Here is a 25,435-nt window from a genome sequence, read left to right as displayed (position 1 = left end):
TCTGAGCTTGGTGTTTTTCTGGTAGACGTTTCATGACCCAACTAGGAAACATCATCAGTGCTACGAATTTCCCCCACTCCCTTCTAACATGGATGATGTTCCCTAGTTTGGGTCATGAAACGTCTGCAAGAAAACCACCACCATTCAAAGAGCACCAAGGATCCCACAAAGATGCAATGTTCTGTAGAACGTCAGAAAGATTTCTTTTCTCCTAGTCCAGACTCTTCGGCCAGTTCTGAGGTTGCTTCCCACACTGTCCAGAAATAAATCCTTAGGAACAATACCCTGTTTTTTCTTAGAAAATATTCAGACACTGCCTGGAATGACCAGATCAGCATGGTCTCCAGGAAAAAAGGCCTAAAGACCTCCAGAATGGGAAACACGGGCTTTAGTTGTGTATCTCTTCTATTACTGTTTGTGAGACATTAGGGTCCACTTGGACACACCCACGAGGGAAGCTACAACAGGGAATTGAAGGCTTGTCTGTATTATGTGCAACATTATGCATGGATTTGACTGCCCCGTTGCAGGTCCATCTTGATTTTTGGACCCCGATGCTCCCTGGGTTTTAGAAAGCTCTGAAATCAGGCCATCCTTCAGGTGAATCAGTGCAGCAAACTCACAGGTGCCTGTGAGATCGTGGCTGGGCACGTGAGGTCAGGATGCCATCAACATCTCCCTCAACTTTGCGCTCAGGAACATTTCTTGCACGTCCATTGCAACAAGGGTCATTTGAGTTCCAGAAGCTCAATGTCCATCCATTGGAGGCCAAAGATGAGGATGACCATTATCTTGAATGAAGAAGACCTCACAGAAAGTTAAGCAGGAATGGGAAACCATCCTGAGTTGATCTACTCAACGAAAGGCCCTCAACATAGTTGGAAGACTTGGCCAACACCGCTCCTGTAGAAACTCAAGGACTTCCTTTAGCTGCCAAAACTGGCTGCCATTTGAGACCACAGCTCTTCCTTCTGACAGGCCAGCCTAGACCCAAGGAAAGCAACAGGGTCTTCTTCTGGCCAGCAACTCAAGAAGAGAGTCTTCAGGCAACCAGGCCTGCTCTAGGCTGGCCTTGCTGAGAACCTTCATGGCTTTAGCAGCCCCGTTTGCTTTCCAAGATGGCCTTCCAGTCATCGGCCCAGGAGTGCAACCGGGGGCAAGAAGCCGGGAGCTGCAGGTGTCTGTTGTGGCAGGCAGTGAAAACCACCTGCTCCCAGGCAGGGCTGCGTTCAGCTCCTGAAAGGGACAGGGAAGACAGCCAGTGAAGGTGTGGGTTGTGTGACTCTGAAATGGTGCAAATTGGTCCACCTTTTGGCCCCTCCAAGGGTTCTCTTCCCCAGCACCACCCCTCCCCACCTTACCTACGATATCAGGCCTGTCATCAATCAGCACATGTCCCGAGACGATCGTCTTATCCCGGGTGAGAATCACGTGCTCCAAAAATTCGGGTCCAAAATGCTTCTCTACCCAAGCGAGCTGGAAGGCATTAGAGGACATGAAGGTGAAAACATTTTGGGTGGATGACGAGAAGGGACCTTTTTCTATAGGGCCGGGAGAGGGGTAAAATGAAAGCTCCTAGAATCGTTTTTAGGGTGAGATGGACAGCATTTCAATTTAATACACAAATAAATAAAAATAAATAAACCATGTGGGCCAGGGGTTCCCATCAACAAGCCAGCTCTGAGAAGGAAGGGAGCTGGAAGGTGAAGTTAAATCAGACCAGTTTCTATAAATCCTGCAGCGTTTAGCTTGAATATGGGGGGGAAAAACCCCAATCAGAATCCTGGTTCTTCTGATTTAACCAGTGACTAACCCAAGATTTGTTGAGCAGGCTTTACCTTTTCATATGGGCAATAGCGATACTTCTTGATGGGACTTGTGCATATGAAAACTTCGGTCCTACCATAAAAAGAGAGAGGGAGAACAATTCATATTTCTCTGTTATTTTTCTACAACTGTATTCTGACTCTCCAACAGAACTTTCTGTGCATGGGGGGAAAAAAGCAACTGGTTTGTGATTCATTGATTTGGTTGGCAAAGAATTTTCAGCTTCCTAGGTCTTCTACAAATGCTTGGGCCTTTTCCCACTCAAGTTCTGGAACTTCTCTGCAAGGGGTGGGATTTCTCATCCCCCCACCCCCCACCCACCATATTGCTTTCTGCCTACAGGATCTGCTCTCCCACCCTATTCACCAGCAAAACCAACGATGATCAGTTTTAAAAACAGGAAAATTATCATTATTATATTTTGAAAAGTGGAGGTTTTCAAAAATAAACTGGACCACCATTTGACTGGAATGGCCTAAGGTTTCCTGCCCTGAATGTGGGTTGGACTAGAAGACCTCTGTGGCCTTTCCAGCCCTAGGATTCTATGTTCTATGATTAATCCAGAGAGGCACATTGTAAAACATCTGGAGAACTTGCTGCTGTTCCCATTTTATGGCCTGATACTTACGCTTCCAATTCTGCCATCTCCTTCAGAGCCTCCACAGCCCCTGGAAGGGGGTCGAGCTCCATGAAAAAGTTCTTGGATTCCCAAATACTGATAGCTTTTTCCTGCAAAGTGGGGGGAGGGGGGGAAAGACAAAACACACAGTGCACACACCAGGGAAAGTCACAAATATTTGAACACCTCGGACAGTGCAACCATCGTAAAACATGCCGGTTGCCAAATACCTGAATTTGTGGATCACATGGGGATGCTGCAACCCTCCTAGGTAGGAGAACTGCCAGTCACAGTTTTCAGGGGCAATGTAACTTTGGATGGTCACTAAAGGAACGGCTGTAGAGTGAGGACTACTTGTAGAGGCTGGGTTAGAATAAGGAATGCCTCTACACTCTCCAGGAAACCTAAATAGTGCAATGGACAGCCACTGCAGCTGGTGTGGGTCTCCTGAGCCCGAAATGGACTGGGGAGCCTCTGACTGGGGGCCCAACTGCCAGCCCCTCTCTGCCCCCCCCCCCATTTTTCCCCAGCAGCCAACGGAGAAGGCCAGGGAGGCTTTGAGGACGCAGGAAGGTGCTGAAATCCTTGGAGCGGGGAGCAAAAGAGCAACGGCCGGTCAACCCACCCTTGTTTACTCTGCTTCCCCGGCCGCCCTTTGGACGTCTCCCCCGGGGGTTATCGCTGCTTGCAAGCCCCGGGGGGGGGGCGGCGGCGGGGGGGGGCTCAGGACGGGACTCACGCTCAGCCCCGGCTGGAGCTTCCCGTACTGCTCCGAGACCCAGAAGCCGCGGCGCTCCTCCAGCGCGATGTAGGGCAGGTCCGGGTAGCGGGCGCGGTACTTCTTCAGGAAGCCCCCCTCGAAGTCGGCCAGCACCCCGTCCATGTCCACCAGCACCCGCAGCGGCCGGGCAGGGGCAGCCGCGCGCCCGGAATGCGCCCCGCCGCTGCCCACCAGAGGCGCCCAGACGCCCAGGACCCGCTGCGGGCGCCGGAGGAGGCCGCTGCTCCCGCGGGGGATCATGGCCGGGCAGGGACGTCTCCGGGCGGAGAGGGGGGTCGAGACCCCCTTCAGGGCAGGGCCGGCCCCTCCGGCCGCCTGGAGCCGGCCGCACCCGCCTTTGCCGCAGGAGCCGAGGGTCACGGGAGGAAGGCGCCGGGCGGTCACTGCGGAATTCGGCGCGCGTGGATGGGCTGGAGGCTGGAGGGGGAAGGAAGGAAGGAATGGAGGGAGGGAGGGAGGGAGGGAGGGAAGGAAGGAAGGAAGGGAGAGAAAGAGTGAGGGGCCGAGGCAAGGAAAGGGAAGGGAAGGAGAGAAAAGCAAACGAACGACAGAGCTGCCTGCCGAGATCGCTTGCCGATGCCCAAGAATCCCAGCGCCGGGCCAGCCGGGGGAGCTGTTCCGATTCAGCCGAGCGCCGGCCGGTCCCTTCTCTCCCGCAACCGGCCCGGCGGGGCTCCGCTTCTCCTGGCCATCGCCGCGGGCTCCGCTTTCCGTGCCAACCCAGGAGCCTCGCGCGCCCTCGCCCCGGCCTCGCCGCGCCTTTCCCGGGCGCAGAGCTAACGATGCGGACCCGCTGCGGGTCTTGGGGAAGAAGCGGCGGGGGAGGAAGGCGAAGCGGGGCACGGGTGGGATGGAAGGGGCAGGGTCCTGCGTGGATTTTCCAGGAAATAAAGCCAGAAGGGGTCTGGTTTTCCCTCTTCCCACTAAGCCAACTTATGGAAAGGCTGCAGCATTCCTAGAAATACGCATCTTTTATGAAAAAGCAGAATTTTGCAGCTCCCTTCCTCAGATTTGCCCAGATTTTATTACAAGGCATTGGCTTTCCTGCACTACAACTCCCTTCCTAAGGGAGACCATAAGCCCCCTCTAGGTTTCACTTGAGCTTCCCTTAATGACCAGTTGGTGGCCCCCATTGCGGTCACCAAAGGAGGACTATTTATGGAACCAATTGGACCGATGGGATCCACCAGACTTCTTTTGAGCAAAATATCTCAGGGTCTTGCAACCAGCAAACCTCTGAATTCTAACCCTGAAAGGCTACTTCCCCGAAGACCCTAGAAGCATTTCTGACATAAGTTGAATTCAAATGGTGCTCTCCGGTCAAGGAGATTGCCAGGCCAATGGAAGTCCAGTAATCTGAGCCTCCAGGCACAAACTAGGACATATGGCAGGACCTGTCTGTCTTTTCTGACTTTTGTTGATGGTTCTCCTGGTGGATGGATCCCTTCCATTCTTCCGGCTGAGGTCGCCCGCTCTTAGGATGGACACCTGCTGGGGTGCCTGAATCCCACTGGGTGAAGGAGGAATCAGAGGGTTGAGGCTCCCTGCTCTATTTTTAAATGGCACAAGCTTGGGCGGAGAAGATAAACTGATGAACTGGAGGCCTTGTCACATTAAATCCTGCTGCCTATAAAGGACAGACAATAAGGCAAAGCTTTTATCCCTATCTCTCTATCAATCTACCTATCTTCTATCTGAATTAGCAGAATACCAGAGCTGGAAGGGACCTTGGAGGTCTTCTAGTCCAACCTCCTGCTCAGGCAGGAAACCCCACATCATTCCAGACAAATGGTTGTCCAATCTCACAAATGCCTAAACAACAAAATTCTCGCCCCCCCGAATTAGTGAAAGAGCCAAAAGCCCATTTTTAACGTAGCAATATTTTGCATTGCATTTGCAGGGCTTTTAATATTATATATTTATATAAAATAAAGACAGTGCAACACACACATTCATTTAATATGATATGCATATCATATTTAATAATATGCACTATATACACGTTTAATAAATAAATATAATTTCATAGATATAATGCAGACATGACGCTCTCCCCCTTTGGCAGCAAAAAAGGCGGCGATGGGGGACTGTTGTTGAGCCACTGCGCGTGCGCGAAATCCGCTTTGAGCAGGAAGCGGCCCTGTTGGCTCACCCACTTCCGGGTGGGAGGCGATCCCCATGGCAACGCCCCCAGCCGGGCTCCCGCGCCGCGCGCCGGAAGTGACGCTCCCAGAGCGCGGCCCCTGATTGGCCCTTCGCGGCAGCGACGTCGCTCCCGCTGCGTCTGGAGGAGCAGGAGGCAGAGGCGGCTGCTCCGCGGCTGACCCGGCCGGGCCTCGTCCTTCCCCCCCTTCCCCGCACCGCCATGGCGTCAGCCCTGGAGCAGTTCGTCAACAGCGTCCGGCAGCTCTCGGCCCAAGGTAAGACGCAAGGCCGGGCGCGCACGTGGAGGCCGCTGCCGCCCTCCGGTCCGCTCCGGCCTCGGGCGGCCTCCGAGAAAGGAGAGCCGGGATGGGCCCCGCCTCCCGAAGCCGCCCGTTGGCTGCCGCGTTTGTCTGTCTGCGGGCGGGGCGGAGCTTCAGGGTCCCGCCTCTTGGCTCGCAGAACCCTCGTGGGCGGGGGAGGGAGCAGAGCAGCCCTTCCCCAACCTGGCGCTCCCGGGCTGGTTGGGAATCTGGGAGAGGGGGGGCGGGATGGAGAACCGGGATGTGGGGGGGGGCTGGCTCTGCCTGTTCACTGCTGGATTTCCCGCTTCCCAGGTGGCCACTCTGGGATCGCCTGGTGGTCTCCTGTCCAAAGCCCAATTCCACTTGATCTCCCAACTTGGAAGGTCATTGAATGGTCCTGCAGCGAAATTGCTTTTTGTGGGGCAGCCCCCCTCTCTCCCCCCAGGACAAATATCTTTTCCCTTCTCTCTCCCCCCCCCCCCCAAAAAAAAAGGATCTACCAGGCTTTGCCCTTCTGGATTCTGTCTATCTGGCCAGCTTGACTTTTTGTTGGATTCTTTACTTTAAAAGAGCCGAGCAATGGCTGGCATGGGAGAACATTTTACAGCTGTTCTTTGCAGGGCCTGCAGCCACAGTTTGGGCCAATAAAGAAAAAATAAATCCATGTTCTTTGGATCAGTGAGGTAGCTTTATGACTGCTGGCTTTCCATTTTTAATAGGTGTTTCAGCAGATCCCTGTTGAGGGGCAGTTCTAGAAGCTGCTGGTTTTGGCCCCCTTGCATAAATGTCTCTGTTGATAAAAGCAGTATTTCTCAGCTGGGAAGTTGGTTTAAGGTCTTAACTTTGCTCTGGAAAATCTCAGAAAAATCTCGTGGGCAGAAGAATCTTTTCCATTTCATTGTTTCAGACTGGATGGTGGCAAATTGTGTCTCGTCTTAAGTTTAGCTCTACAATTCAAAAGATACCTGACTTTGGTGCTTTCTAATTTCATGTTACCTGTAGGGACACCAAGGTCCGTTTTAATTATTTTCAAAACAGTTATCTTTCGTTTTATGACTATTACATATATGCAGAGATTTATGAAAATTGTATATTTACATAAGTGTGGGTGTGTTGTTTGGGGGCATTTAAATTTTAAGAGATTTATATACAAGATTCTATCCTTGGCTGAACTGTTTTCATTCAGGGATTGAAATGGTAGGATTTCAGCTGGGGTGCTGTCCATGGTATTACTTGGTTGGGGACAGAAGTGTCTAATCTTTCCTATTATTGCGATGTGAAAATTAACTGCTGATAAGGGAGGCTAGAAAACAATTTCATTAATTAAAGCTTTCCTCTTTGGTCCATAAGATTGGTAAATTGGTCAGCTGAGCCTTCTGAAACAGAATAAAATATGAATAGAATAAAAATATTAATAGAGCACCTTTTCTACTATTCTGCCCGTTGTTTTGTACTAAAAAGCTGATTTTGTGACACCTTCCTCTTGAGCACCTTAAACTGAGACACACTCTCCCTGTTGTGTGTTTTTAATTACAGTATTGGCTTATTATATTTTGTACAACTCTGGTTTTATGGCAGAGATGACCGTTCCCTTGGTATTTGTGGAGCTGGCTATTCATAGGGCATAGAGCGATAGATCCTCTTCCTTTTTTTTCCACTTTCCAACCTTTTTTGCCTCTTTCAGGACAAATGACTCAGCTTTGCGAACTGATCAACAAAAGTGGAGAACTGCTAGCAAAAAACCTCTCCCATTTGGATACCGTGCTTGGGGCGCTAGATGTCCAGGAACACTCATTGGGCGTGTTGGCGGTTTTGTAAGTGACCCTCCTTCATTGGAAGCTTTTTTCTTAGACTTAAATAGAGAGACAAACTTGATTTTCACGATACTTCTTTTCTGTGAATCTTCTGCTTGGGATCAGAAATCCGTTTGTAAGTCAGTGTGGTCATACGTCAAGGCAGCCATGTGGCTGGATCTGAATTTGACATTTTCATAGTTGTTAAGCAAATCACCACAATCATTAAGCAAATGGCACATTCATCCAATAGGAGGGGGGGGGTTTGCTGGAAATTAGCAAAACAACACCAGAAACTGGCAAAAAGCATTGCAGTCACAATTTAAAACTGGTCATAAAGACAAGCTGATTGTCACACACCAGAAATGCGTCCTGTGTCCATGCGGGGAAGTGTGACATATTGCAATAGTTGGAAGTGTTTTGTGTGCTTTATGGGCCATAAAGCAGCTGTTCTGAGGCCATAACTCAAGGGCTGCCTATATTTCTTTCGTTCCTATTTAGAAATCTCCTAACAGCGGCAGGATTTCAGCATGAAAACAGCCCCCAAACTAGCCATCTAACACAGTTGACATGTCCTTCGGTGGGGTTTAAGGAGCTCTTACGGGGGTCCAAGAAAGAGATGGTTTGCATTCTGTGCTTTGTCTTCCTTTGTAGGTTTGTGAAGTTTTCTATGCCCAGCGTCCCTGACTTCGAAACATTATTCTCGCAGGTCCAGCTTTTCATCAGCACCTGCAATGGGGAGCACATTCGTTATGCCACAGACACCTGTAAGTGGCTTCTGCCATCCTGCGGCCTCCTCCGCCAAAATATGTATTGGTTTTCTAAAGAGTTACAAATGAACGTTAACTTCATCCCAGGAGCACCACTGACCTTAATATTAATGTCTAACTCCGTGGTGGCGAACCTATGGCACGCGTGCCACAGGTGGCATGCAGAGTCCTCTCTGTGGGCACACGCACCGTCGCCCCAGTCCTGGGCCTTCAGCTCAGTTTTATAAAACCTTTTCGCTTTAGACCTCCGCCGCCGTATGCACACAAAAAAAAGGTTCAATCAATCAATTTCAACTTCTCGCGGGAAAAAAAAAAAAGATCTCGCAAAGTTGGAATTGATTGATTGAACTTTTTAGTCCCACCCAGTCTGCCGTTACCACCGCAGCCACGCCCACCCAGTGGCCCACGCCCACCCGGCACCCAACCATACATAAGTGGTTTTGGGTTGCAGTTTGGGCACTGGGTTTCTAAAAGGTTCGCCATCACTGGTCTAACTTAAAAGGAACCATCTGTGGACAAATTATAAACATTATATGTAATTTTCCATGTTCTTAAATCCCGAGTTAGCACAATCTCAGTTCCTTCTTCTTTCCTTCTCTCTAGTCGCTGGCCTGTGCCATCAGTTAACAAATGCCCTCGTGGAACGGAAGCAGGTAAGGAATTAAGCAGTGCAAGTCCTTTGATTCTCAGACTGCTGATCTTGAAGAAAGCTGGATTTTTAACATTGTGCATTCATGCTAAACAATACTCACTGGAGCAGAACAGTGGCATGTAAACAAAACATAGAAATCTCAGTAAATAAATGTTTGTCCTCACTTGTCAAGTTGGTGAGATATTTTTACATCTTTGGGAGGGGGCTCACAGCTTTCTGATATCAGGACAAGTTAAGCTGCTCCAAATCTGTAGAAAGCCCTTTTTGGGTGTATGTGGAAACCGATCTAATTTGCTTGCTTTCCAACAGCCCCTGCGTGGAATCAGCATTCTCAGGCAAGCTATAGACAAAATGCAGATGAATACCAACCAACTGACCTCAATACACGCTGATCTCTGCCAGGTGAGGATCTAAGACTGAGGTGGGAATTGAAGCCCTCCTCCTAGCAGAGTAGGCCACCCTAATAACACGATACAGAATTGAACCGGGAGTAATGGTTAATCCCTGCCCTGGTGTTGCCTGCAATCTTGTTTAAATTCAGTTATTCCCAAGCTAAATTTCTCCGTTGCGATCAGGCTGACTTCGAATTCCCCTACCTAGCTTCTGTCTCTTTGAGGCTTGGGTTTCACACATGTCATCACACAAAGGTTTGAACTGCTTTGTGTGGATCGTTTGCGCGATGATGGCACGGAGCAGCCGACAGCAGGGGGCATACACAGGGGATGAAAAACAGTTGAGATGCCTGCCAGCCACCCTCTGGGCTCCTGTAAAAAGGGAATGGAGTTTTGATTGCATTACTTCCTAGAAAGCTCTAAGCTTTATCTTCCTTTTAAAGTCCAACATGACAGCCTGTATCTCTCTGTGGTTCTAGTCAACGCATCAGCCCAGAGACACACCTACCCCGATAATTTCACTGGCCTGACGTTTTGCCTTGATTTACTATTCATATTCTTGCTCTGAAGCAACTCAGATTAGTGGCTGGTTTTTCTTAACTCTGGTCTGTTTCATTTTAGCTCTGTTTATTAGCCAAATGCTTTAAACCTGCCCTCCCGTATCTAGATGTGGACATGATGGATATTTGTAAAGAGAACGGGGCCTACGATGCCAAGCACTTTCTGTGTTACTACTACTATGGTGGAATGATATACACTGGGCTTAAGAATTTCGAAAGAGCACTCTATTTTTACGAGCAGGTAATTCTTTTTCTTCCTTTTTTCTGTTGAAAAAAAAATCTTGAGGGCATGATAGCCTGGTAAAAGCCAGCATACCGAAATCCCCAAGATATCTGCTTGGTTAGAGTATATTAACTGGAAGTTGTGATTCTTCGCAGTGGAGACAAAATTGTTAGATTTTTATTCCAGTTTTTAAAAAATAGCTGGTCAACTCAAGGTAGTGAACGTGCCTAATACTCCTTGTCCTGTTTTCCTCAGAACAACCACCCTGTGAGGTGGGTTGGGCTGAGACAGAAAGACTGGCCAAAGTCACCCAACTGGCTTTCATGCCTTAAGGCAGGACTAGAACTCACCATTTCCTGGTTTCTAGGCCAGTATCTGAACCACTGCACCAAACGGATTCTTTTTTTTCAGCGTCCTCTGTTAAAAGTTGCTCCAAAAACAGAAGTTAATCTTTTAAAGAAGTCATTGGGCTCTTTGCTTTTTCTTTCTGCAAAAGACTAAACTGCTGCCATCTTCCGCTTTTGTGCTGGCTGCCTCTAACCTTCCATTTTTATTTTTCAGGCTATAACGACCCCCGCCATGGCAGTCAGCCATATTATGTTGGAATCGTACAAAAAGTATATTCTAGTCTCCTTGATACTCCTTGGCAAAGTGCAGCAGCTGCCGAAATACACCTCCCAAATAATAGGTAGATTTGTTAAGGTGAGGCCCCAGAGATCCTTTCTGAACCAAGAATTGGGAGGCTCGTGTGTGGGACGGGATGAGGAAAGGAGATTCCCCCCTCCCAGATTTAGTAAAATGAGCCAGACTAGATTGAAGGGGAAATGGGAATATTTTGATGGGTTCAGGGCAGCAACCTGAAAAGGAAAAAAAAAATACTTTGCAAACATTTTGGGGAAGTGAGAAAGCCTAAAATATAACAGAATAAAAGAATTGGAAGGGACTTTGGAGGTCTTCTAGTCCAACCCCCTGCTCAAGCAGGAAAGCTAACAGCCAGCCTAGGGATGAGGTGGACCAGTTTTTTTTGGACCATTGGAGGTTGAATTACCCACCCTTCTGTTTTTACAACCTGTCCCGTTTTGTCACTCCAGCCGCTTAGCAACGCGTATCACGAATTAGCGCAAGTGTATGCAACCAATAAGCCTTCCGAGCTGCGAAGTCTGGTGAACAAGCATAGTGAGACCTTTACCCGAGATAACAACATGGGCCTGGTGAAACAGTGCTTATCATCTCTCTACAAAAAGAACATCCAGAGGCTAACGAAGGTGAGACGCTCCCCCCCCCCATGGCCTAGAGGGGCTCCTACAGAGAAAAAAAATGACTTGAGTGAATGTTTTCATTCCCCATCTATTATAGCCTTGCAAAAGTCAAGCCTCCCCCACCCCCCCACCCCTTTTTTTTCTACTGTACAGTATCTTGCAAATTCCACTTCACAGATTTTAGAGAAGGGGATAACCTAAGAGCTACTTGTTCAGTTTCTCCATTTCGCTGTGCTGCTTCTTTTCAGACCTTTTTAACACTGTCGCTACAAGACATGGCGAGCCGAGTGCAATTATCAGGGGCTCAGGAGGCAGAAAAATACGTGCTTCATATGGTAAGGCGTTCTGCCATAGGTGGAAGTGATATATAGCTGACTAGCATAAAAGTAACCAAGCGAGGAAGGGTGTGGTTCCAAGCGAAATCCTGCTTCAATCGTGTCCTTTTATATTCAGATAGAAGATGGCGAAATTTTTGCAAGTATTAACCAGAAAGATGGCATGGTCTGTTTTCACGATAATCCCGAGAAATATAACAACCCGGCAATGCTCCACAACATTGACCAGGAGGTAAGGGGGGGGGGGTTGTTTGCTGATTCCGTTGTAACTTAGAACTGCCATTAAATGGTTGTGTGTCGAGGGACTGTCTGCATAGAGTATTTGAAAATGCCACTGTGATACAGTTTCCATGATTCAAATATTTTTATTAACTTATTGAAATATAAAATACAAAAATACAAAGAAAAATAGTAATGATTATGGGAAAATAAAGGAGGAAAAATAGAAAAGTGTAGGGTAAAGGGGAAAAGAAAAAGAACAGCATTGACTTCCAACTCCTTTTTGGTGCAGTAGAATAAGGTCATAACATAAAATCTTCAGTATTTGTTATTGATATATATACCAGCCATTTCTATAACAACAGACCTATCTAATCAGCAAAACCCAATATCAAAGTTCCATTTTTTCCCCCCACTTCGAACACAAAGTCCAAAAACGGTTTCTAAGTAGAAGCAAAACTCTGTTCTTTTCTTTAATCAAAGCAGTCAGTTTAGCCATCTCAGCTAACTCTTATCAACTTTTGCGGTCATTCGTCCATTGTGGGCTGCAACAGAGCTTCCAAAGAAATCCATTCTTTTTTCTTTTAGATGTTGAAATGTATAGAACTTGATGAGAGACTGAAAGCGATGGATCAGGAGATCACCGTGAACCCCCAGTTTGTGCAGAAGGTAAGCATCAAAGCCATTGTCGAATCACTTTGCCTACCAAATACAAGGGGAAGAAAAAGCCCCACTATAATGATTTTTTTTATAAAAAAAAATCCTCCTAAAATCACTGAATCTCTGTAACTAAGCATAAAGGAATCAGTTTCATTTGATTAGAAAATCTTGTCCCCTCTGCTGGATTCCCCTCGGTGTCTGCAGAGATCCCAGAGTTCTTATTTTCTGCTCTTCCAGATTCAAAACAATTTCTGTTTTTTCCTTTGCAGAGTATGGGCTCCCAAGAAGACGAATCAGGAAGCAAACCATCCAGTTATTCCTGAAAATCACATTTTTGCTTGCTACTCTCTTATAAAACACACATATACATACATACAAAACAAACAAAAAAAACGCTAAAGAGAGACAGCTTTAGGATTTGAGTGTTAAGAACCTCCCCCAGAAGAAAGCAGAAACTGTCGCATCTGAACTTAAAATGATGTCTTCTCAGTACTGTATAATTTGAGGGGGGAAATGCTCCACAAAGAGAGGAAAAAAAGGTCTCATTCTGTTGTGAATTTATCTTGAGATTTAACGTTCATGCATTAAATAATTCACCTTTTTGTTTTATGAATGTTACTGCTTTTGGCAATGGCTTCCTTTTTTTTGTTCCATGCAGAGTAAAGTTCTATGGGGCGAGTTAGATTTCTGATCGAATGAAGAGTCATTGTTCACATGGAAAGCAGTTTCCTTGTAGCAAAATAAGAGTGTTTTTGTAAGCTTAAGTTAAAGGAAAGTATTTGTTATTCTCTTTTCTCCCCATATTAATTTGGATCTAAAAGGTTTGTTGCTTTGATTGGCAGGGAGATAGGGAGAATTTCCTTGGCCATTTCATGGTACCTCAAACTGTTTTAATCCCTCCTGGCTAAGCCTGAGCAGTTGGCGTTTCTTAGCAGCGCTTCTGTGTCTCTTCTGCCTCCGATTATCTTCAGCACGTCTGGTGGGGAAATTCTGGCAAAGGGGCACCTAATAATAATCCAGAATCTTGTCCCAGGGATCCCTAGAACAGGGATCTCCAACCTCAGCAGCTTTACGACTTGTGGACTTCAACTCCAAGAACTCCTCAGCCAGGATGTGGACTGGGGAATTCTGGGAGATGAAATCCGTAAGTTGTAAAATTGCTAAAGTTGGAGACCCTTGTCCCAGAGGACATCCGGAGCCTGGGAAGACGTGTTGACACCTTTTCCCCGTTCTGTGCTTCCTGCATACATCACTAGCCAAACTTGCTGGAGAAATTAAGCAATGTGGGAAGGATTCCCATGCTCCTCCGTGGCTGGCTGGGGAATTCTGGGAGTTGGAGTCCACCCACCTTAATGGAAATTGCTGAGATTTAAGAATCCCTGCAGTGGAGCCCAAACCCCATCATCCTCTCCGCACCTGGAAATGGAGGGCAAGAAGTGGCCAGATCTGTCCCACAACCCACCCCTCCCTCTGCTGTGTGGGGCAGAGGCCCCAGACTTTGCAACCCTGGTTGATGGTGCGATGAAGGAACGGAGGTCATCCAAAGAATGCACATTTTTCTGTAAAAGGCGCCGCTTTGGCTCGAATTCCCTCCCGCAGGAAAAGCGAGATACAAATCTAAGTAAAGCCCCCTCCCCTCTTAACCCTTTCAGCGCCACTGGACGACTTCTGCATTGTTTCTATCATATGACTGTCATAGGACTTGCCGGGCCGTACCATGTTCCCCAGGGGAGGCCTATAAAATTAAATATGCGGGCAGGAGATTCTGATTACCTCTCCCTTTTGAATTAGCAATCTACTTGGCTTTGGTATTTTGGGACCCAAGATACGTGGACATCCTTCTGAAACTGCGGATAAATTGCTGGTGAAATTCCTCCCCCCCCCCATTTCTCTCAGTTAGGTTAGCCCCTCTCGGGAAGCCTCAATAGTGGTGGGTTGAACCAATTGCAGCTCAAGGGGGATCTTCTGAAGAAGTTGGCAAAGAAAGCCTGAATGCTACTCCAGGAGGATTCAGGACTGACTTGTGTACTGTTCAGATGTGCTCTAATTCCTTGCCTCGTCTTGGATTCCACGCGGCCTTTCGAAGGAGGCGAAAGCTCGGTTGGGTTCCCCTTCCAAGGAGGCGTTTAATGGTTCCTCCCGCTCAGTCCGGATCAGGCGCTTTGGGCGGCGCCAGAAACCCGGAAAGACGCGCATGCGCACTCCCATCATCACGAAACCCTGGAGTTCTTTAGTACTGTAAAAGCGAGGCGACCTCAATCAGGACTAGCCGCTTGGTGTGGCTCCCGAGGAGGGGGAAAAGGTAGGATCGTGTGCGCAAGCTGGTATGAGAAGCTGGCATGTGCGCAAGCTGGTATGGTTATCTATCTATCTATCTATCTATCTATCTATCTATCTATCTATCTAATCTATCTATCTATCTATCTATCTATCTATCTATCTATCTATCTATCTATCTATCTATCTATCTATCTATCTATCTATCTAATCTATCTTGTATGTGTATAAATAAGAGCCAGTTGGAACCTTAGCCAAGAAACCAGCTTGCACCAGTCCCCACCCTCAGCCCCGCCCACCTCGCAGGGTTGTTGTTCTTGCTGGGAAAATAAGACGGGGGCATCCTGCATGTCCATCTGGAATTGCACAAAATCAAGACATGATCTTTCGGCTTTTTACAGCTGGGCCATGAATGCCATCGTGGTGTTGTGCCACTTCTGCGAGCTGCACGGCCCTCGCACCCTCTTCTGCACGGAGGTCTTGCATGCCCCTTTGCCGCAGGGCCCGCCGGGGGGAGACAGCCCCGGGCAGAGCGAACTGGCGGAGGATGAGGAAGGCGGCATTCAGATGAGCAGCAGGATTCGCTCCCACAGCCCGGCCGAAGGCGCCAGCGTGGATTCCAGCAGCCCGGGGCCCAAGAAGTCGGACATGTGTGAGGCAAGTGGGTTTCCCCCTTGGCATAAGGCCAGAGTGCCCCCCAAGTCCCCCCCCTCCCTTCTGCAGGAGTCCCTGTGCAATTCATTGATCCAAACTGGTTTTTTGATTATGCTTGTTTCTCCCTTCGTGGCATCCTTCCCGTTGCTTTGTTCCAAGTTTCTCAACCTGGCCCACTGGAAGATGGGTGGACTTCAACTCCCAGAATTCCCCAGCCAGCCATGCAGTCATTGGGACCACAGTTTTTGACATTTTGATTTCAGTTTCTGGAATTCACAGTGTTGCCAAATGTCCATTTCAGGGGTCTTCAAACTTGGCCCTTTTATGACTTGTGGACTTCGACTCCCAGAATTTCTGGGAGTTGAAGTCCACAAGTCATAAAAGGGCCACGTTTGAAGACCCCTGGTCTATTTCTTGTTCTTTTCCCCCACCTCTTAGGGTTGTCGTTCCCTTCCTGTCGGCCATCCAGGCTACATCAGCCATGACAAGGAAACCTCCATCAAGTACATCAGCCACCAGCACCCCAATCACCCCCAGCTCTTCAGCATCGTGCGCCAGGCTTGTGTACGCAGCCTCAGCTGTGAAGTAAGTCAGCTGGGTCGGGTTGCTGTTTTATTTCTTTTGTTTTATTTTTATCCAATTTTGGATCATTTTGGAACTGTAAGCTGCCCCGGGTGCTGGACTGAGATGGGCAACTCTAGAAACTGAATGCATAAATAAAACTAAGATTAACGGCACAAGAAAATCCTTGCCTACGGTTGGAAGGAGACTTTAAGGCCTCTCTTTCTAAAAGAAATGCCCCAACGGGTGTTTTTATTTTTGCACATTTTTGGGGGGTTGCAAACAGGCTGTGCGTAAGAATGTCTGGTGCCCACCAATGGCTTTGAGGGGGTCTGGCTCTTTTCCTCCGCAAAGGTCTGCCCTGGACGGGAAGGTCCCATCTTCTTTGGCGATGAGCAGCACGGATTCGTCTTCAGCCACACCTTCTTCATCAAGGACAGCCTGGCTCGGGGCTTCCAGCGCTGGTACAGCATCATCACCATCATGATGGACCGTATCTACCTCATAAACTCTTGGCCTTTCCTCCTGGGGAAGATCCGGGGCATCGTGGACGAGCTGCAGGGCAAAGCTCTGAAGGTCTGTCCAGGCTGGGCGGGAGGGACCGGTTTAAATTAAATACGCTTGAGAATCACATAGGGTAGGAAAGGACCCCGGAAGTCCTCTAGTCCAACCCCCTGCTCAAGTAGGAGACCCTGTACTATTCCAGGCAAGTGGCTGTCCAGTCTTTTCTTTAAAATCCCCAATGATGAAGCACCCACAACTTCTGGAGGCGGGTTAATTGTCCTCACTGTTAGGAAGTTTCTCCTTAATCCCAGGTTGCTTCTCTCCTTGATTAGCTTCCATCCGTTGTTTCTTGTCTTGCCTTCCGGTGCTTTGGAGAAGAGGTTAACCCCCCTCCTCTTCGTGGCAGCCCCTCAGATGTTGGAACACTACTATCCTTTCACCCCTAGTCCTTCCGTTCATTAGACGAGACATACCTAGTTCCCACAGCCATTCCTTGTCCAATTTAGCCCCCAGGCCCCTAATCATATTCGTTGCTCTTCTCTGCACTCTTTCTAGAGTCTGAAGATCTTTTTAAGGTCTTGCTGCTTCCTTCGCTAATGACAAACTTTGGCCTAGCTGGGTTTTTAAACACCTTTGTCTCTTTCAACTTATTTTGTTTTTTCATTGTTGCTTCTTGGTTACCCAGGTCTTTGAAGCTGAGCAGTACGGATGTCCGCAGCGGGCCCAACGCATGAACACGGCCTTCACCCCCTTTCTGCATCAGCGGAATGGAAACGCGGCTCGTTCGCTCACTTCGCTCACCAATGACGAGAACCTGTGGGCTTGTCTTCACACTTCATTTGCTTGGTGAATACACTTGTTGGGAGGCCTCTGACTTGGAAATCCGGGTGCAGAGACCAGGCACTGCTCAGTTCCAGGGGAAGATCCCCTGAAAGGGCTTGAGATTATAACACCCGAACCTGATACGATTAGTTACTAAAAAAAATTAGCTGAAGTTTAGCTGAACTACCTACCAACAAAGTTTAATCAATCAGAGCCTGCTGATTTTACATTTCTCATTATCATTATCCACAGGAAAATATTGCTAATTCCAATTCAACTTTTTGAATGCCAAAGTCATTACTATTCTCGACTTACGACATCAATTCGGACCAGACTTTCTGTTGCTAAATGAGGCAATTGTTAAGTGGTTTGCCCCTGATTTTACAATCTCTTTGCCCCAGTTGTCTGCAGTTGTTAAGTAAATCATAAGGTTGTTAAATGAATCCAGCTTTCCTCATTGACTTTGCTTGTCAAAAGCCAGTTGGGAAGGTCACAAATGGGGATCACGTGGGCCCCGGGACAGGCTCAATTGTCGTAAATCCATACTGGTGGACAAGTACTTTAATTTTGATCACACGTCCACGTGGGATGCTACAACAGTTAAGTGCAAGGGCTGGTGATAAGTCATTTTTTTTAGTGCTGTTGTAACTTTGAACAGTTGCTAAAGGAGGGGCTGTAATTGGAAGAGTTGTGTTTTCCTTTTGGCCAGAAGATAATTGACAAACTATCAAAGATCATTTGCACACGTTCGCATTTTGAAATAGTGGATGATTCCCAAATTGTTAGATGATGATGATTTGCTTATCCCTAAATGTAATAATGTGTATTTTGGAGAGATTAAAGCCTGGGCTGTGATTGTCTTGGGAGGGGTGCTCTCGTATCAAGTGGGCTTACACCCGTTTCCGATATCCTTAGGCTTCTGAAGGCCTGTGGCAGCAGACTGACGGAGAAGCTTCTGGAGGGGGCTCCAACAGAGGACACCTTGGTGCAGATGGAGAAACTCGCTGGTAAGGACAAAAGCCTTTTTTTGCAGGACAATCTCGCTCACGAAAAGCCACCTTCCTGCTTTCCCTGTGCAGGAAGAAGCTCAGATACCCTCCCTTCAAAATCTTTTTTCTCTCGAGATTTGGAGGAAGAATCAGAAGCCTGGGATAACTCGGAGGAAGAAGATGGAAAATCGCCTGGCCAAAAGGACGTCCGTGAAGGTTCTGGGCGAATGACGAACCAGGCCGATTTCGGTCTTCTGGCAGACTGTAGCAGCTGGAATGGACCGGGCGGGAGTCAGTCTGTCTTCCGTTCCCTCCGGCATTTGAGACAGGTAAGGAATGGCCTGTTGGATCACTGGTAAAGGACAGGATGGCCTTTCCCCATCCTGACAGTTTTAGGAGGCTGCCGAAGTACACAGCAACATAGAGAAAATAAGATAAATGAATAAACATAAATGTTAAATAAAAAAACAGATATTTCCCGAACTTGGGAAGCGTGGTGTAGTGTTTCTCAAGCTTGGCAACTTTAAAAGGTCTGGAGTTGAAGTCCAGACCTCTTAAAGTTGCCAAACATGAGAAACACTGGTGTAAAGTAAAATTAAAAGCAAAAAATAAGCTTTTAAAAACTATTTGTTGTGTCTTTCCCAGGTCTTGGGGTCGTTGGCGTTCCGCATGCTGGCCTGGCATGTCCTTATGGGCAACCAGGTCATCTGGAAAGCGCAGGATCGAGACCTCATCCAGTCCGCCTTTGATGTCCTGCGGGTAGGAAACATGGTGCTTCCTTCTCTGCCCTGTCCTTTGCTAGTGGATTTCTGATTGGCTGGGCCGCCTTGACGTCATAATACGGGGTGGGACAGGCTGAATTCTCGTCCCCGTGATCCTGTGTGGGGGTTCCTCAAAACAGTTGAGAGTTGCATTAATGGATGTTTTTGGTCTTGATCTTAATCAATCAAACCATTCCAAGCCTCTAGAAACTGGGAGACTTATACAGCAGTAGGAATCATAATAATAATGATGTTACTGTTTTTATCGTTCCATGATAGCATGGATGTGTTGCACAACCTCCAGCCATGGGCATCTTGTTGCCTGGATCTTTAGTCAATTTTAACACAGGTAGCGCGAAATTGAGCCCAAAATTTACATTGCTAAGTGAGACATTTGCTAAGTGAGTTTTGCTCCATTTTTACGGCCTTTCTTGTCACAGTTGTTAAGTAAATCATTGCAGTTGTTAAGTTAGTAACACCCTTGTTAAGTGAATCTGGCTTCCCCATTGACTTTGCTTGTCAGAAAGACTGTCATAAATATGAACCGGTTGCTAAGTGTCCAAATTTTGATCACATAACCAAGAGGATGCTACAACGGTCGTAAGTGTGAAAAACAGTCATAATTCGCTTTTGTCAGTGCCGTTGTAACTTTGAATGGTCACTAAACAAACTGTTGTAAGTCTAAGACTACCTTTATTAATATTTATTATTTTAAAATGTTTTTCTTTCTTAGCTAGTCACAAGCTAAGATGGGTGCCATACAAATTGAATGAATGAATGCAAATCTTCAGATCTATCTTTTCCATAAAATCTGTTGCCTCTGCCTGTATTCAAACTGGATTCTCACCCGCCTCCCGTTCCTTTGCTAGACCATGCTTCCGATTGGCTGCGTCCGGATCATCCCATACAGCGACCAGTATGAGGAGGCTTACCGGTGTAACTTTTTGGGCCTGGGTCCTCAAGTACAAATCCCGCCTCACATTTTGTCCTCTGGTAAGAGCGATTCTTTCTCTGTCCTCCCCAGGCTGCTAACCCTTTGCTTGTCTTGGAAATCGTGATGGTCAGAGTTGGGACTTACGAACACAGTTGGGACCAGAATTTCTGTCATTAAGCAAGGCAGTTGCTAAGTGAGCCACGCTGGATTTTACTACCGTGGTTGTTAGGTAAATCACTGCAGTTGTTAGCGTCATTAAGTGAATACGGCTTCCCCCACTGACTTTGCTTGTCAGAAGCCACTTGGGAAGGTTGCAGATGGCAATCAGACAAACCTGGGACACTACAACCAGTTGCCGAGCAGCTGAGTTTTGATCAGTGCTGTTATATAACTTCAAAGGGGCGCTTAAGTTGAAGACTATCTCTAGGTTGATGCTCCAGATGCAGGGACAGTAGCATTTTAGTCACTCGGGATGGCTCTCTCTACTACTCCTACAAACCTGGGGATGGCGCTATGAAGAAATTCTGTTTTTTGCTCCAGAGTTTGCTGTCCTGGTGGAAGTTCGCCCCGCCACACGGTCAAGCCTTTACCCCATCCTCTTCGACGACGACCAGCCCCTCAGTAAATACGAGTTTGTGGTTACCAGCGGCAGCCCTCTGGCAGCAGACAGAGGTGAGCCATGCGTGTTTAGTCCAAGCCATTTTGGGTCGAGAGTCGCAACACCGTGCAACTTCACAACCAAAAGGAGTTAGGTTATGAATTTTTGAAAAGGAACATCCTTTGTCACTTTGAAAGGCATCTGTTGTACAGATAACAATGCAGGAGAGAGAGAGAGAAAAAAGTTGGAGGGGTGTCCGAACAGGGCAGTGGTGATTAAGAAGTAAGGATGGAAAAATTGGATGGTATTCAAGTCCTTCTTCCCATCTGCAGTTGGTCCCACCATCCTGAACAAGATTGAAGCTGCTCTGATGAATCAGAACCTCTCGGTCGATGTGGTGGACCAGTGCCTCGTTTGCCTGAAGGAGGAGTGGATGAAGTAAGGTGGACTTTTCGCTTGAGAAGTGGTTGTCTTCTAGAGTATTCTTGCATGCTTCCTTGAAGGAGGTGTGCCGTGTGATCTTCAGAAATTTCATTTTTAAAAGAACTGGTCCTGGTCTGCAACTAACGATTCTTTTTTTCTTTTTGCTTTCTGCAGTAAAGTGAAGGTCCTCTTTAAGTTCACCAAGGTGGACAGCCGGCCCAAAGAAGATACCCAGAAGTTGCTGAGCATCTTGGGGGCTTCTGAAGAGGATAACGTGAAGCTTCTGAAGTTCTGGATGACGGGCTTGAGCAAGACCTACAAATCGCACTTGATGTCCACCGTTCGCAGTCCAACTTCTCTGGAGGCTCGGACCTAGTCTGAGGAATTCTTGGGTTACGCTAGGGGAACTCTGTCGATCCACTCATTTTGTGTGGGATGAAGGAGCTCAGATATTCTGGGGCAACACTCTGTAGACCGACTGAAAAGCCAAGGGTGAAGGAAGGGCTCTTGGCCTCAAAACTACCTACATCAGGGGTGTCCAACCTTAGCAACTTTAAGACTTTTGGACTTCAACAATGCAACTTTTACAGCGTTTTCTTTATGTTACCGTGAGATTAATTCAGTTCTTTATATTTTTAACTGCACAGCTACTTATAATCTTTTCTGGCAAGAAAAGTAATTCCGAACGTATTTTATATGGCATTTTTAAAAGGGAGAAAGATTAATAAGAGATTCTAATTTGTTAAGTTTATTTTTGTGAATATGCTGAAATATTTATAGTTGCTCCTTTTCAGAAAGATTTCTTAAATATTTTATGACTTTTCCTTCATTGTGTAATTCATGGTGTTTGTGTTGAATTTTTATTTAATGTGTGTGTAAAAATGCACATAATAAAAGGTTTTTCCCCTCAGAAAAAAATCATTTTTTTTAAATCAAATGATGTTTAATATTTAACGTGTACTAGGAAGCACATAAGTTTTGCTTTGCAAAGTTTTTTTAAAAAAAGTATCTCCACTAAAAGTTCCAAAAAATGCAGCAAACAGGCTCTTTCCTCTATCATTGTCACTAATTTTCCTTCCCAATTATAGTTAAAGCTGGTTTTAACCAAGATAAATTAAAAGAGTTAGAACAGTGTTTCTCAACCTTGACCATTTTAAGGCATGTGGACTTCAACTCCCAGAATTCCACAGCCAGCATCGCTGGCTGTGGAATTCTGGGAGTTGAAGTCCACATGCCTTAAAATAGTCAAGGTTGTCGCCTCTAACTCCCACAAGGCCTGAAGAGCAAAATCCCGTCTGGGAATGATGGGAGTTGGAGTTCACGCGGCAGAGGGATCGCCAAGGGCAGAGAACGCATGCGGGGCAAAAAAAAAAAAAAAGTATTATGAGAAGTGGCGCATGCGCTCTTCTTTCCCTTAAGTGGAGCGCATGCGCGCCTCTGGAGGCGGGAAGACCCGAGCGTGCGGCCATGTGGCGGGTCGTGCTGGCCGTCGGGCTCGGCGCGGCGCTCGAGGTGCTGCTGGGCTGGCTGCTGAGGCGGCGGGCGGCGGCGGCGACCGAAGTCATCTTCTTTCCCTCGACGGTGACGTGCACGGAGGAGCTGCTGGCCGGGGCGCCCTGCGCGTGCCCGCTGCCGCACGGCGAGAGCGCGCTGGCCCGCCTGCTGGCGCACGTGCTGGCGGCGCGGCGCTCGCTCGACCTCTGCCTCTTCGCCTTCTCCAGCCCGCAGCTCGGCCGCGCCGTCGCCCTCCTGCACCGCCGCGGCGTCCGAGTCCGCCTCGTCGTCGACGCCGACTACATGGCGCTACGCGGCTCGCAGGTCGGGCCGCTGAGGAGAGCCGGTGAGGGGCGGGGCCGCGGGGGCGGGACGGGGGCGGGGCCGGAGCGTGCCGGCCAATGAGGGAAAAGGAGAACTCGGATCATGGGGGGGGGGAAAGGAGGAGGAGGAAAATCAGGGCGGGGACAGGGATGGGCGGGGCTGGTGGAATCCTGGGAGATATTATTACTATAATAATAATAGTTGGAAGGGAGCTTGGAGGTCATCTAGTCCAACCCCCTGCTCAGGGGGTTGGACTAGACCAGGGGTTCTCAACCTTGGCAACTTTAAGACTTGTGGACTTCAACTCCCAGAATTCCTCAGCCAGCTTTGCTGGCTGAGGAATTCTGGGAATTGAAATCCACAAGTCTTAAAGTTGCCAAGGTTGAGAAACACTGGACTAGACAAATGGCTGTCCAGTCTCTTCTTAAAAACTTCCAATGTTGGAGCATTCACCGCTTCTGGAGGCAGGTTGTTAATAATAATAATAAAGTCGGAAGGGACCTTGGAGGTCATCTAGTCCAACCCCCTGCTCAGGCAGGGAATCCTGTACCATTTTTAGACAAATGGCTGTCCAGTCTCTTCTTAAAACTTCCACTGTTGGAGCATTCACCGCTTCTGGAGGCAGGTTGTTAATAATAATAATAAAGTCGGAAGGGACCTTGGAGGTCATCTAGTCCAACCCCCTGCTCAGGCAGGAAACCCTATATACCATTTCAGACAAATGGCTGTCCAGTCTCTTCTTAAAAACTTCCAGTGTTGGAGCATTCACCGCTTCTGGAGGCAGGTAGTTCCACCGGTTAATTGTTCTCACTGTCAGGAAGTTTCTCCTTAGTTCTAGGTTGCTTCTCTCCTTGGTTAGTTGGTCCATTTCTCTTCCATTGGCCCAAAGCTGAGAAATGCCCCTTTAAGCCAAAGGTCTCCAACCTTGGCAACTTTATTAGTTGTGAACTTCAACTCCCAGAATTCCTCCTAGTATGGCTGGCTGGGGAATTCTGGGAGTTGAAGTCCCCAGGTCTTAAAGCAACCAAATTTAGAGACCCCTGCTTTAAGCCATTGGGTGGGGCACCCATCTGGTGTCTGGTGGGGGGGCAAGAAGAAGGAGGAACAAAACCACAAATACAACCAACCATCTAGAGACAGAAAATTGGAACGAACCATTAAGAAGTTGTTGAGGAAGCAGCAACAACAGAATGGAAAGTGAGCAAGTGGAGACCTTGTAATGAGTGAGTTGGGGGGGGTGTGATTGGATTTATTTACCCAAACACAGCTACCCAGCCACAGTGAGGCTGCAGGGCAGGCAAAAGGATTTGAACCCCAAACCCTACATCTGAACACATGCCTGGGTTTAGGACATCCCCTTTCAAAGCCATAAAGGGGAAGGCAATCCACTCCCGGGGTTGGTTTAAGCTCCCTGCCCAATAGCCCTAAGGAGCATTCAAGTCTGTCTTGAGGGTGGTGTCTGAATGTGAATGTGGTCAAAAGGAGTGAAAAGGGTGGGTTATTTTGTCCCCTTGGGGAGAGGGAAACCATGGGTGGGTCAAGAGCATCAAGCTCTCCCTGCTGTCTTTGAACCCTCCTGGGCAAGCTCTGTCCTTCTGGACATGAGTGCAAGGCCACAACAGCCCTTACATCCCAATGCTTTGGTCACACTGGCCTGGGGGGGGGGTGTGAAGAGAAACATGAAAATATGCAATGAGGTGGAAAGGGTTTACAGGATACATGGTGGAAGAAGGGGAAAAAAATAGAGAGATTTGAGCTAAGGCAAGTGGATTGAGGACAAAAGTGGGTGATAAAAGACTGAAAGATGAGATGGTTTGGTCGTAAAGACACCCATCTGTGTAAATTACTGTTAAATTTGTATGCCTCTCATCTTGTCATCGGGTGACTCTCCCAAGCCCAATTGAGCGACCAGCCAAATGCTGAGTGGGGTTTTCTCTTCTTTCAAAGGGATTCAGGTACGCCATGATCAGGACAGTGGCTACATGCACCATAAGTTTGCCATCGTGGACAAGAAAGTGTTGATCACGGGCTCTTTGAACTGGACCACGCAAGCAATCCAGGCCAACAGAGAGAACGTGCTGGTGCTAGAAGACCAGGCTTTGGTGAACATTTTTCTAGCAGAATTTGAAAAGATTTGGGAAAACTACAATCCTGCTAATTATACATTTTTCTCTAAACATGAGAAAACTGGGATTGAAAATGGATAAAAGCTAATTCTGGGACAAAAATACAGCATGACAAAAAAAAAGGTTTGGGAGCATTTGGTTCAAAATTTCTCGTGTTATTTAAGAAGGACATAATTATCTTAAAAGATAAGCAAGTCAGGAAATACACAAACAATGTATTCCTAAGTGTTCAGTAAATTTACTTTCCAAGGAATAGAACTTGAAATAGACTTTATTAAGAAGGGATATAAAGCTGCACTGTTGCAGAACAGAATACAAAGATGGAATTGTACACTGATCTTTATAAGCACATTTCCTGCATTTGGGAAGTTAACATTCTAAGATGTTACCTTTAATCTGTGTACTTATACGGAATCAGGTCTCGCATCTGA

General features: G+C 47.5%; 4 protein-coding genes across 4 annotated transcripts; 3 read left to right on the top strand and 1 right to left on the bottom strand.

Moving 5' to 3' along the window:
- Nucleotides 1-670: 670 nt before the first annotated feature.
- NT5M (5',3'-nucleotidase, mitochondrial) lies at nt 671-3,467 on the bottom strand. Its single transcript, XM_015817828.1, has 5 exons — nt 3,186-3,467; nt 2,456-2,556; nt 1,839-1,899; nt 1,362-1,476; nt 671-1,236 (listed from the first exon to the last, which is right to left on the bottom strand). Exons 1-5 carry the CDS (start codon nt 3,465-3,467, stop codon nt 1,094-1,096), a joined length of 702 nt encoding a protein of 233 aa, XP_015673314.1. The 3' UTR covers nt 671-1,093.
- Nucleotides 3,468-5,505: 2,038 nt separating this feature from the next.
- On the top strand, nt 5,506-13,155 carry COPS3 (COP9 signalosome subunit 3). The gene is made up of 12 exons (XM_015817814.1): nt 5,506-5,647; nt 7,359-7,488; nt 8,122-8,234; nt 8,841-8,890; nt 9,199-9,291; nt 9,903-10,082; nt 10,626-10,766; nt 11,156-11,329; nt 11,572-11,658; nt 11,777-11,890; nt 12,466-12,546; nt 12,807-13,155. Exons 1-12 carry the CDS (start codon nt 5,593-5,595, stop codon nt 12,858-12,860), a joined length of 1,272 nt encoding a protein of 423 aa, XP_015673300.1. The 5' UTR covers nt 5,506-5,592; the 3' UTR covers nt 12,861-13,155.
- A 1,626-nt stretch (nt 13,156-14,781) lies between these two features.
- FLCN (folliculin) lies at nt 14,782-21,957 on the top strand. The gene is made up of 12 exons (XM_015817839.1): nt 14,782-14,839; nt 15,216-15,471; nt 15,907-16,053; nt 16,384-16,605; nt 17,219-17,379; nt 18,271-18,362; nt 18,480-18,673; nt 18,990-19,103; nt 19,975-20,098; nt 20,580-20,711; nt 20,970-21,075; nt 21,235-21,957. The coding sequence occupies exons 2-12, from the start codon at nt 15,223-15,225 to the stop codon at nt 21,434-21,436; spliced, it is 1,743 nt and encodes a 580-aa protein (XP_015673325.1). The 5' UTR covers nt 14,782-14,839; nt 15,216-15,222; the 3' UTR covers nt 21,437-21,957.
- Nucleotides 21,958-22,527: 570 nt separating this feature from the next.
- PLD6 (phospholipase D family member 6) lies at nt 22,528-25,085 on the top strand. Its single transcript, XM_015817827.1, has 2 exons — nt 22,528-22,900; nt 24,826-25,085. Exons 1-2 carry the CDS (start codon nt 22,528-22,530, stop codon nt 25,083-25,085), a joined length of 633 nt encoding a protein of 210 aa, XP_015673313.1.
- The last annotated feature ends 350 nt before the right edge of the window (nt 25,086-25,435 follow it).

This window comes from Protobothrops mucrosquamatus, unplaced genomic scaffold (assembly GCF_001527695.2).
Source record: "Protobothrops mucrosquamatus isolate PMUCROS unplaced genomic scaffold, P.Mucros_1.0 scaffold640, whole genome shotgun sequence".
NCBI classification, from domain to species: Eukaryota; Metazoa; Chordata; class Lepidosauria; order Squamata; family Viperidae; genus Protobothrops; species Protobothrops mucrosquamatus.
The sequence above is the reverse complement of the archived record's forward strand: the minus strand, read 5'-3'. Positions and strand labels throughout refer to the sequence as shown.